The sequence below is a fragment of the Mycetomoellerius zeteki genome, unplaced genomic scaffold, assembly GCF_001594055.1.
Source record: "Mycetomoellerius zeteki isolate Tzet28-1 unplaced genomic scaffold, Tzet1.0 scaffold51, whole genome shotgun sequence".
Lineage (NCBI taxonomy): Eukaryota > Metazoa > Arthropoda > Insecta > Hymenoptera > Formicidae > Mycetomoellerius > Mycetomoellerius zeteki.
In genome coordinates, this window is record NW_017257512.1 from 595,365 (window position 1) to 606,501 (window position 11,137).

At 37.9% G+C, this 11,137-nt stretch overlaps 2 protein-coding genes across 6 annotated transcripts in view; both read left to right on the forward strand.

Moving 5' to 3' along the window:
- Nucleotides 1–535: 535 nt before the first annotated feature.
- LOC108727593 (Protein-L-isoaspartate (D-aspartate) O-methyltransferase) overlaps nt 536–11,137 on the forward strand; it is a 13,604-nt gene continuing 3,002 nt past the window's right edge. The window contains exons 1-5 of one of the 5 annotated variants that reach the window (XM_018455765.1): nt 536–1,130; nt 2,151–2,290; nt 2,516–2,741; nt 2,856–2,941; nt 3,011–3,208. In XM_018455765.1, the coding sequence (XP_018311267.1) occupies nt 1,070–1,130; nt 2,151–2,290; nt 2,516–2,741; nt 2,856–2,941; nt 3,011–3,187 (690 nt within the window). In that variant the 5' untranslated portion in view covers nt 536–1,069 and the 3' untranslated portion in view covers nt 3,188–3,208. Of the gene's footprint in view, nt 1,131–1,223; nt 1,367–1,470; nt 1,547–2,150; nt 2,291–2,515; nt 2,742–2,855; nt 2,942–3,010; nt 3,819–11,137 lie in introns of those variants that run through there. The other 4 variants (XM_018455764.1, XM_018455768.1, XM_018455767.1 and 1 more) reach the window with 4 other exon arrangements.
- LOC108727564 (uncharacterized) lies at nt 7,909–8,926 on the forward strand. The gene is made up of 2 exons (XM_018455720.1): nt 7,909–8,186; nt 8,716–8,926. Exons 1-2 carry the CDS (start codon nt 7,909–7,911, stop codon nt 8,924–8,926), a joined length of 489 nt encoding a protein of 162 aa, XP_018311222.1.

Below are 11,137 nucleotides of genomic sequence, written 5' to 3' on the forward strand. Positions count from 1 at the left end.
CTCCGTGCTCTCCTGCGCAATGGAAGGCGTACCCTGCCTTAGGGCAGATCCTCAGCGCGACGACCTAGAGTCGTTTTATATAAAGGCGGCGTTACGTCTAAAGACATAATGGCTGTGGTCCACTTGACGCTACAAGCGCTTCGAAACGTTTGAGCGACCAATCAGAACAAAGAATTTTACGAATTGACTAATCAAAGAATGCTGCGAAGCGTTTGTAGCGTCAAGTGGACCGCAGCCTTTGTAAGTTGCATATTGCGATGTGTTCGTCGTTAGGACGAAAAAATTAAACCTTGACGAATGCTAGTCTTAAATTTTAACAGGGATGTAAACTCCCGTAAGGACTTATTTCGGTATTTAATAGTATCTTGTAGATGCACAGGAACACTAATTATCGAGTATTATTGTTGTAATTCTCAATTTCAAATAAAAAATTCGCGGGCGATCGATCGCGGAAGCGTCCGCCAATCAGAGATCGTTGCTCTGGCCGGAATAAACCCGCGGTAAGTGACAGCCCCACCCCTCTACGTCTATTTTTAAAAGCGCAATACGTGACAGCGTGACGTTTCGCGCGCGAACGTTCTCCAACGGCTGAGGACGAATGTTGCGAGCGGGTGAACGCAGATGAACAATATTACTCAACAAACATCGGTATCTTGCTAATCCGGCGCGTGTCGATCTATTTCGAATCGTGATTCCGCCGGCGTTCGACAGAACGGAGCAACGACGTAAAATCGGAACGCGAGATGTAAAATCTCAGTTGTTTGAAAGGAGCGAGAGGAGTCGTTCATCGAGCGTTTCCCGATAATATTCGGCGGGGTCGAGAGGTTCATCGATTATCGCGCGTCGAAGACGTCGTCGGGACTCGCCGAGTGGAATTTTCGCGACCACCGGAAGCGACAGGTTGCCGGCGTCCGCTGGTGTCCGCGCCGCGCGCGCAGCTGCGACTCCGTTCGTTTGTTTTCGTTTCGACGCACCGGCCACCACGTATCTCCCTAAGATTCGGTCTCGCGTCGTCGAGTGCCTTTGCGCGACGTTCGCAATCCTGTCGCCCGCCGCGTTCACCCACGACATGGCTTCGTATGGGCGGTATTGTGGCAGGAACAATCAAGAGCTCGTGCAACATCTGCGGCGTAAGTTATGCAATGTTGTGTCATCGAGGTTCCTCTCTCCCCCCCCCCCCCCCTCCTCTGACCACCGCATGCTTGGCCGTTTCTATTTCGAGATTAACTTAGAATTGCAACGCAGTTTATGCAATATTTGCTAATCTAATCAAGTTCGACCCGCAATATAAAAAATGATCAATTGTTGCCTTTGCGTTTGACTTTGAAGTAATTTAGTTTCAAAAACACACATTTGTGTGTGTGTGGTGTGTAAATAATCTCAAAAATTAATAGAGAATATAATTTTATTATATTCTCTATTTTGGCATTTTTATTTATGTTATTCAGAAGAAAATTGTGTTTACAGAGGAAAATTGTGTTTAAATTTGGGACAATTTAATTTGAAAAACATGTTTATATATGCATGTCTCTATATACAAAATTAGGTAATTATTTAGAATACGGGTCTCATCTCATCATTTTGATGAAATTGGACTCATTCGACGCGTTTTTACTCAAAATGAAAAAATCTGGCAAAAAAATGCGGTCGGAAATGTATACTCTTGCTTTAAAAACACAAATTCACTGCTTTAAGCACACAAATTCTTTGCATTAACAGTAAATTTATGTTTTTAAAGCAGTGAATTTATATTTTTGAAGCAGTGAATTTGTGTTTGTGAAGCAGAGAATTTGTTTTTAAAGCAGTGAATTCGTGTAATTAAAGCAGAACGTATACATAGCACTCTATCGAGTGGAGATGACAGATATTTTAACCTCTAAAATATCAAACTTCAACGCTTAATATCTCTGTTCACGAGGCCGACCGCCGCATTTTTTTTGCCAGATTCTTTCATTTTGAGTAAAAATGCGTCGAATATGAGCCCAATTTCATCAAAATCGGAGATGAAGCTCATATTCTAAATAATTACTCAAAATTATTTAAAAAATTAATGAAGAGAACATAAGTGTCAATTTTATTATAGTTTTTGCATTCTTATTGATATCATTCAGCAGAAATAATACATATATTTCATAATAAAATCATTTTAGGGTCCAGGGTGATCAAATCTGACAAAGTATATGAAGTAATGAATTCTGTGGACAGAGGAAAATACACTCATCCCGTCAATGCCTATGTAGACGCCCCACAAGGAATTGGTTATGGCGTTACCATCAGCGCTCCTCACATGGTATAATACAATGTATTCTTTTCCTTTGTGTATAAAATTGTCAATATCATGTAATGTCTACAAATTAATACTCGGTTTCCATTATGAGATAAAAGATCACTTGCAAGAGAGTTATGTTTAAGAGTAAAGTATTTTCTGCAATAATAGTAAATAAATGAATGCACACTGACAAAAAAAACACTGAAAAGGAAATTACAAGTTGGAAGACAAACGGAAATTCTTTAGCACGCGTATGCCCTGGAATTGCTTGAAGAAAAGCTACGTAACGGCACAAGGGCACTGGATGTTGGTTCTGGATCCGGATATTTAACGGCATGCATGGCTCTTATGATGGGACCACAGGGACTGGCCGTTGGAATCGATCATATTCCAGAGCTTCGAGCAATGGCAGAAGAGAATATTCGTCACGACCACCCAGAACTTTTGACCGATGGACGCGTAGAATTAGTTGGTAAGTAAAAATCTACTTTTGAATAATATGTAACATATGCTGTTTGACACGTCACAAACTGTTCTCTGTGTGATGAAATTATTTAATTCGTTCTTCGTGATTGCACTTGTTTAGTTGGTGATGGAAGATTGGGATATCCAAATCGTGGACCATACGATGCTATTCATGTGGGAGCGGCCGCCAAAGAAATGCCGCAATCGGTAAGAAAAATCTTGGGAATTATTGTCAGATATGTTTGAACGAACACTACAATATTTTCCATCTTATAGTTGATAGATCAATTGGCACCTGGTGGACGTTTAATAGTACCCATGGGTCCAGAAAACTCTGATCAAACCTTAGTACAAATCGACAAGACTCTGGACGGCAAAATCAAGCAGCGATCCCTTATAAGCGTGGTGTTTGTTCCTCTTACTGATAAGGAACGACAGTATCATCGATCATGAGGCACGTGCCTGCTCCAATAAGTGAGCGCCATTTTATTTATGTTTGTGGTTACGTTTATTATTTTGTTATTTTGAAGTCTCATGCGAAACAGCTCTATTCGCGTAAAAAAATATTTATATATTAAATTATTTAAATTGTATTACAGTCTGTAAGCACCATACTGATACATTTTTGCACAGCAAAATTGTTACGAATCATTTTAATTAATTAAAGCTTAATCAAAATCTAGTTATTAGAATAATTATTAGAATATTTCAGTTTCAGTATATTCGAGATTGCGATCCTAATAGCTTCTTTTGTTTCATAAGAAAATGTACTAAATAGTGCTGCAATTTTTACTATTTAAAAAGGATTGTATCTAGTTTATGCTTTTCAACTGTTATGGAATGATCGCTCTTTTAGACGGTTACAAAATCTTTATTCAGTACCTACAAGTCTTTCTTTTCGTACAATACCGACCGCGCGAGCCGCGCTCTCTTTCTCTTTTTCCTGTGCGCCGTGGCGCTAGACATCCCATTAACATTTATCGGCCACTTTGAAAGAAAGTCTTTCAATATAAAAAAAAAATTATAACTAATTAATTACGATATTATGGCCTTTAATCAATCAATTAAAACTTTAAGAACTTGAGCGGAAATAACTTAATATTGGATAATATAAAAAAATCAATAAATGAAGTAATTATACAAAACATAGAATCATGATTGTAAGTCTTCTTCCTTGTCGTCCGTGAAGGGTAGTGGACAAAGTTTTCTGACAGCTCTCTTGTATATGCCAGGTACGCACGCTAGCTATTTGCACGCTAGCTATTGCCCATCCTTTCCATTATGTGGGTGTATCTCTACCTCTGGTCCCAAAGGTTGCAAAGGGGGGGAGGGAGTCGTGGCTTTCCATTAGCAGAACCATTAGCAGAACCATTAGCATTGGTATTCAAGTCAATAGGCTTCCCTGGGCTACCCACTTGTTTCGTTTTTGCAGTTCTTGAAGATATTCGTTCTGCCAACGCTTTCACAGGGTCTGCTTCAATTTCTGTAAATGCTGCCAGTGATTAAGTCGATTGTCTGGAACATCTATATAATCATATTTAATTGGTTGAATAAGCGAATCTCCTATTAAAAAATGCGCTGGTGTTAGAACTTCAAGATCATAGGGATCGTTTGTCAAAGGCGTCAGAGGCTTAGAATTAAGAATGACTTCAATATTTGTGAGTAGCGTGGAGTACTCTTCAAATGTAAACAGTTTTCCTTGAGTAACGGTATACAAATGCCGCTTCATGAGCTTTACCGCGGCCTCCCAAAGGGGACCTCCAAAATAAGGCACATGTGGTATGAAACTTTAGACGACTTGTTTGATCAGAGCCGCTGTAATATCTGGTTATAACCAAAATCGATGACAATAGGCGATGACTCGACATAATATATTCTTAGATAGGATAATATTCATTCCCTTATGATGGGATGAGTATTTATACAAGGGATCTGTCGTGTAACTAACGAAGTTAAATGAAATCTTCAATTTCGTCAATTCTTTGGTAGGCTCCTGCTGGTTGCTTGGTGTTGCTGGTTGTTGATCACTCTCGCTTAGCCATTGTGGTCCATGCCACCAAAGTTAACTGCTCTGTAGTTTTTTTACTATCATTCCTCTGATGAGATCCGCTGGCTGGCCTCGAAGTCAATTTCTGGGTGAGCCTACGATTATCTTCCAATAAAATCCTGTTCCTAATAGTAAGTCCACTTTTTCTGATTCGCTGAATTCTGTGCTAGTTAAACGTTTTGAGGTATAACAATTTGATTAGCTTTGGTTCTTGTTTGAGGCAATTCGTCTGTTATTGATGATAACATCATACATTCTATCTGATCGGCAAATTCACTGTGTATGGCTCTTAATTGTACATGTAAAAGTTTGCATACTTCTGTACGGGATAGATTAATGCCGCCGATTGTTCTTGATTCTTCGTAGGTAATTTAAGTTTCTTCGGTAAATCGACCGTTATTAAATTAGGTTGTGATCCCGGATCTAGTAATGTAAACTAATGCTGACGTGTGCTTTTTGAGCTTCTCATTCACCTTATTTGTGCGAAGCTGTTTTGCGATGATTTGTCTTATTTTCCTTGCTTTGAGGTTACTATTTCTCTGCGTAATTGCGATAAGTGGAATATTTCCCAATTGATATTACTTTCCTTGACTTTTCTGCAGTTGCTTGCCTTTTTGGTTGTGAGCCGTGCCGTTGTGCGCCAAATGTTATGGAATGATCACTCTTTTAGACAGATATGTAGGATTCACACTGCGTATGGCATCGATGTACGACGATACCAATAAAAGAATTCGGTTCTAGTTAGTTGAGTCGATGGACAGAGTAACGCGACGTTTTTCTTTTGTTTCGTTCAATTTTCTAACCGATGATCGCGTCCGCGGTCGCGCTTATATTCGATATTTTCGAGGCAACCTTGAACCTTCCGCGTTGGTCCGTCAGCGTTCCACTTATCGGCCAGCTTCCGCGCAAATATCTTGAATCCGCGTTTCTATAGTTTATAGTTTATTTCCGCTCAGGGTCTTCTTTTATATTAATTATATTTAATAAATTCGGCAATCATTTAAATCAAGGTTTCGGCAATCGTTTAACTAATCAGTTATTCTTTTCGGCACGTTCGTGGCGCAATTGTCACTTGTGCAATTTAGTACTCGTCATATTCCTCCCCCCTTGAAAAAAGGAAACGAGGAAAAAAGGCATACAAGTTTCCTTAACTCGTTCTTTACATAATTACTTTACATAATTTTTCCCGATTTACAATTTTTCTTACAATGTGTCTTAATACTAATGTCTTAATACTAGTATAACATGGCGTCGTCGCTACGCCTTTTTGTTTCTGCATCTTCTCGCATTTGCTTCGCTTATGGACTATGTATAGGGTTATATATACAATATTAATTATAATTAAAATGGCTGTACCTGTTCCTATCGGGTACATTATATATTTATTACTAAATACATGGTTGCTACTTTTTCCTAAATATTCTTCAATGTCTCTTATTCCTAAGCTTAATTCAGTTAATTCTTTAGGATCTTTAATCAATTGTTTTAAAGGAATACGCTTTGGGAGGTCAATATTAATGTCCTTTTCAAAATAGTACGTTAAATTATATTCAGGAAGATATTCTTTAATATACTGTACGTTTAACAATGATTTTGTTCGTAATGTTAAATCTGGTGTGGATAGTTTACAATTCTCCGTTCAACTTAATTCTACACGTTCCATTAATTTCTAATTTATTTTCTAATTTATTTTCTACATTATTACAAACAATAGTAATTTTTTGGCTTTCCTTAGCGGAATATAGCCATGTTTGAGCCTCCGTCAGCGTAATCCATAAGGTGATACTAGATAAAACGTGTCCATTCTCACAATTTTGAAGTTGTCCCGGCGCGTTTATAAATATTGATACTTCGCATGACGCGTCGGACATAATGTAATATATCGGAAATGTTTGCCCGCAAGTGTACATTGTGGTGTCTCGTACACATCTATGTAGATCATTTTCATATAACAAGGTATAATGATTATTTTCCTTATCTAACGCTATTAATGGGTGATTAATCACAAAAGTAAATACATTTGAATGTAAATAATGAGGTAAAGGTGTCGCGCGTATTACTTTGTACGTTAGGTACGCGATTATTAAAAAACAAAGCGACGTAAACTTCACAAAATGGGTCGGAAAATAATACGCGTACACGCGAATCGATTGAAACTTTTCATCGGTCAATAAGCAAGTATTAACAACAAAAAGCAGATAAGTTAGTTATAAGCTTAATAATACATGTTAATTAAGAAATAATAAGGCACTTATAGCATTTAGGGCCGGTAGGGTAGTGGTATCTCCTCCACAATATGTCGCCTCGTAAGGGTGCACACATGCACCCTGTAGGCGGAACAGGCGCGCCAGTCACGCACTGATACAGAACGGGGGTGCGATTCGGACTCGCACATATTGCGTGCTACTTGCAACCAGTAGCTGCGTAAGTAGTTGTCATATGTTGAGGGAGCAAAATAAAGGTTGCACCGCAAACACCTCATTTTATAGAACTTCACTTATAGAAGAAGAACTTAAGTTTATTCGTAACACAAGAGATTGTAAAGGCAATCTACTGCTGAAGTATCGGGATCTGGAAATCTGGAGTAAAAAATTTTACATTTTTTGTTCGTTCTTGAAGCAAACAGATCTATGGCGAGCCTTCCAAAGTTCTTAATGATCTGATTGAAAAATCTATCAGACAATTCTCATTCTATGTCAAAATTTGTATTTTTAAAGGTCTTTTAGAGTTATGTCTGAACATTCTCCTTGGAAGCAATATAAGCTGCACGAACCCACAATTTTCTATTCTCGCACCATTGCCAAATTTTTCTAGCAAGCTGAGATGAGGGAACTGTATACCTCTTGCTCTATTTACATAACAGATGGCTGTAGTATTGTCTATTCGTAATAAAATTTCTTTGTTCCATGAAACCATATGTTACAGCAGGACAAACTGCATTTAAGGTCCCTAATAGCTGTGCAAATTCGCGAATTTTATACGATGACAAGTCAATAAGTTCTTAGAAAATCTGTCAAAGGGCACTCGCAGTGTCATGTCACATTACTGTCAAATTTTGAACGGAATTCATCGCGTGGTTTCATTTCTGTAGACAATTAAAGCGAACAACTTTTGTATTTTTTGCAAAATGGAAAGAAACGAGTTTCGTGCAGTGATCAAACATTTACATATGAAAAGTTTAACGCCGAAAGAAATCAAAGCCGAGTTGGATAATATTCATAGCACATCTGCACCAGCATTTTCAACTGTATACAATTGGGTGAATGAATTTAAACGTGGTCGTACATCCACATGTGATGCACCTCGTTCGGGACGTCCAATTGAGGCTGCTAAAAGTGCGCGAGCTTGTCGAGGTCACAGGCATATCACATGGCACAGTGATTTCGATTTTGCACGAACAATTGGGTATGAAAAAGCTATCAGCTATTCACCCGATGAAGTCCATTGTTTTGACTGTTTCTTCGTCTCGGGTGTGAAATAATGGATCCATGTTTCGTCCACAGTAATGAATCGACGCAGAAATTCATCTGGATTACGTTGAAACATCTCCAAATATTGTTTGGAAATCGTCACACGGTCGCGCTTATGGTCCACAGTGAGCAAACGCGGCACCCATCTTGCTGAGAGCTTTTTCATACCCAATTGTTCCAGCTCCGAAGAAGGCAAAGACCGTGAAGTTGGCCGGAAAGGTGATGGCCATAATTTTTTGGGATGCACGCAGTATAATTTATATCGATTATCTTCCGTCGAAGCAAACGATTAATGGTGATAATCGCAGCCTTATTGGATCATTTCAATAACATTTTAAAGAAAAAACGTCCCCAGTTGGCGAAGAAGAAAGTGCTCTTCCATCAAGATAATGCACGGGTTCACACGTGCCCGGCACTGATGGCTAAATTCAACGAATTCCGCTACGAATTGCTTTCCCATCTAGCATATTCGCCAGATTTAGCGACTATTTCCTGTTTCCAAACCTGAAGAAATGGTTCGGAGGAAAGAGATTCACCACCAGAGAGCAACTCATCGCCGAAACAGAGGCTTATTTTGAAGGGTTGGACAAATCATATTATTCGGACGGCTTGAAAAAGTTGGAGAATCGTTGGATCAAGTGTATCAAGCTGAAAGGAGACTATATTGAGAAATAAAAATCGATCAAAAAAATGTTTTACTATGTTTTTCTAAAAACTTATTGACTTGCCCTCGTACCATCTATTGACTTGAAAATTTTTTAGTAATAATAAAATCTTGTATTTTTTATCTTTATCTATTTGTGTGCAGAAGTCACTTGAATTAATTACGAACCTAGATATTTACACCTCTAACTAGGTATCAAGGAACTTTTCTTATAATTAATGACAAATCCTAGTCGTTCTAGCAGATTAATAGCTTTTTCAACATTGGATCGACATTTTTTTTATGAATTTTCTATGAATAAAATGTTATCCAAATAAATAATACCAGCACGTCTTAAGTGATTAATAAATGGTTTCATAAATTTGGTGAAAATATATGGGTTGGTACATAAACCGAACATAAGCAATTAAATTGGTATACTTTCTTCTCAAAACGAAAACTTAAAAATCTTCTATGGCTTTTTGTTATTGAGACTAAATAGTAAGCATCTTTTAAATCTAACGTACACATATAGGTAATCATTTTTCTTAATTAAATTCTTGGCTGATCGAATGTCTTCCATCTTAAAGTGGATTGGATCTATAAACTTATTAAGTTCTTTTAAGTTAATAATGAATCTCTCTATCCGATTTATCTGGTTTTGGAACGAGGAAAAAAGGAAAGATAAACTGATCACATTCTATGCATTCTTCTATAGCTTGTTTTGCTAATAACTGGTTTATAGAAGACCTGATTTTTATGATTTGTTCTGATGACCAGCGCGGTTCGTTAGAGGATGTGGTTTGTGTAGGATGATTCGTAAACGGGATATAGTATCCTCTAATACAGTTTAAAATGAAATTATCATTCGTAATTTCTTTCCAAGCGTCAATAAAGTATTAAAGGCGACCAACTGTGATGTTTACATTTGTTACTTCTTCAATGATGAGCGGCTCGTCGTCTTCGTGGAAGTTTTCTTCTGAGGCTGTTTGGTTCCCTGGTTTCTGGGTCTGAATTTGATCATGGGTCGTCTGTAATAATTGCTCACCTGCCTCCAGCTTGCAAGTGGGTATCTGAAGTTTCCCTAGATCTTAGGAGTTATTGAAGGCTTGTGTAGTTTTTTTGGTTGCTTCAGACCAACTACAGCTTTTTCAATAATTTTTGCTTCTTTTACCATATCTTTGAATTTTTTGAATACAGCCATTCATCTGCAGTCCTCGTATTCAGTGTTGGTTTGAGTGATTTGTTTAACAGTGGTGTGATAAAAGATTTCCTCGCAATTGAGTGCTGATTTAAGTGGTGAAAGATTTCTGTCAGAAGTTGACCCACATGACTCAGATGATCGGAAAATTTCTCCTGATCTAAGCCTTCTTCTAGTGCTTCCAACATCATGGATATTGCTGCTCCCAAAGCCGAGATTGCTGTTCCGACACAATTCTGGGTATCCACAAAGTGCTAATCCTGTTTTTTAACAATATCTGTCAGAATTGGTATAACCTCTGTGTTTACCTTTAGGGCTTCTGTATAAAAGTCTCCTTTCCGTGGATAGAGTTCTAAAGCATGTTTTTTATTCTTTTCCGAAAGACCATCTCTCATCCATTTTGTCCAAGTAACTTTTAATTCCTCATGAAAGTTAACCTTTAATTGGTTAGTGTCATTAGGATTCAAGCCTAACAATTTTTGGATCTCTTCTCTGTTAGTATCCTCATTGACAGGTACTTCAATTTGTTCTGTATTATCTGTGTGGGTTGTTCTTTAACTATCACAGAAACTTCCTGCGGGGGCATGTTTTCTTTTTTGACAAATGTCTCTACAGTACTATCTGAAAATATATATGTATATAGGGATATAAGGATAAAGAAATAAAAGAAGCAAAAGTAGCACTTATTGTGCAGAGCTTGTGAATTATTATACATGTATATATGTATATATTCTTGTTGAACGTATTCACAAGATGCTCGAAGACATCGTGTACACTTATTGTGTCGTTTGAGTTGAAATTGCGTGCACTTATTGTGCTGTTTGTGAATGTATCGTTCTTGTTGAACGTATTCAGATATTCGAAGATCAGAATCGTGTGGATATTGACCGCTCAACGCTTGTGCAGAGTTGTTGAGTATTATTTCTCTTTACCCCGAATCTACAATAGGGCTTTAAGCCTTAAGCCATAAAAATTGGGCGAATCACAGTCGATTATTCCCCTCGGATTCGACCGTAATTGGTCAATTTCTTACGGCTTAAGT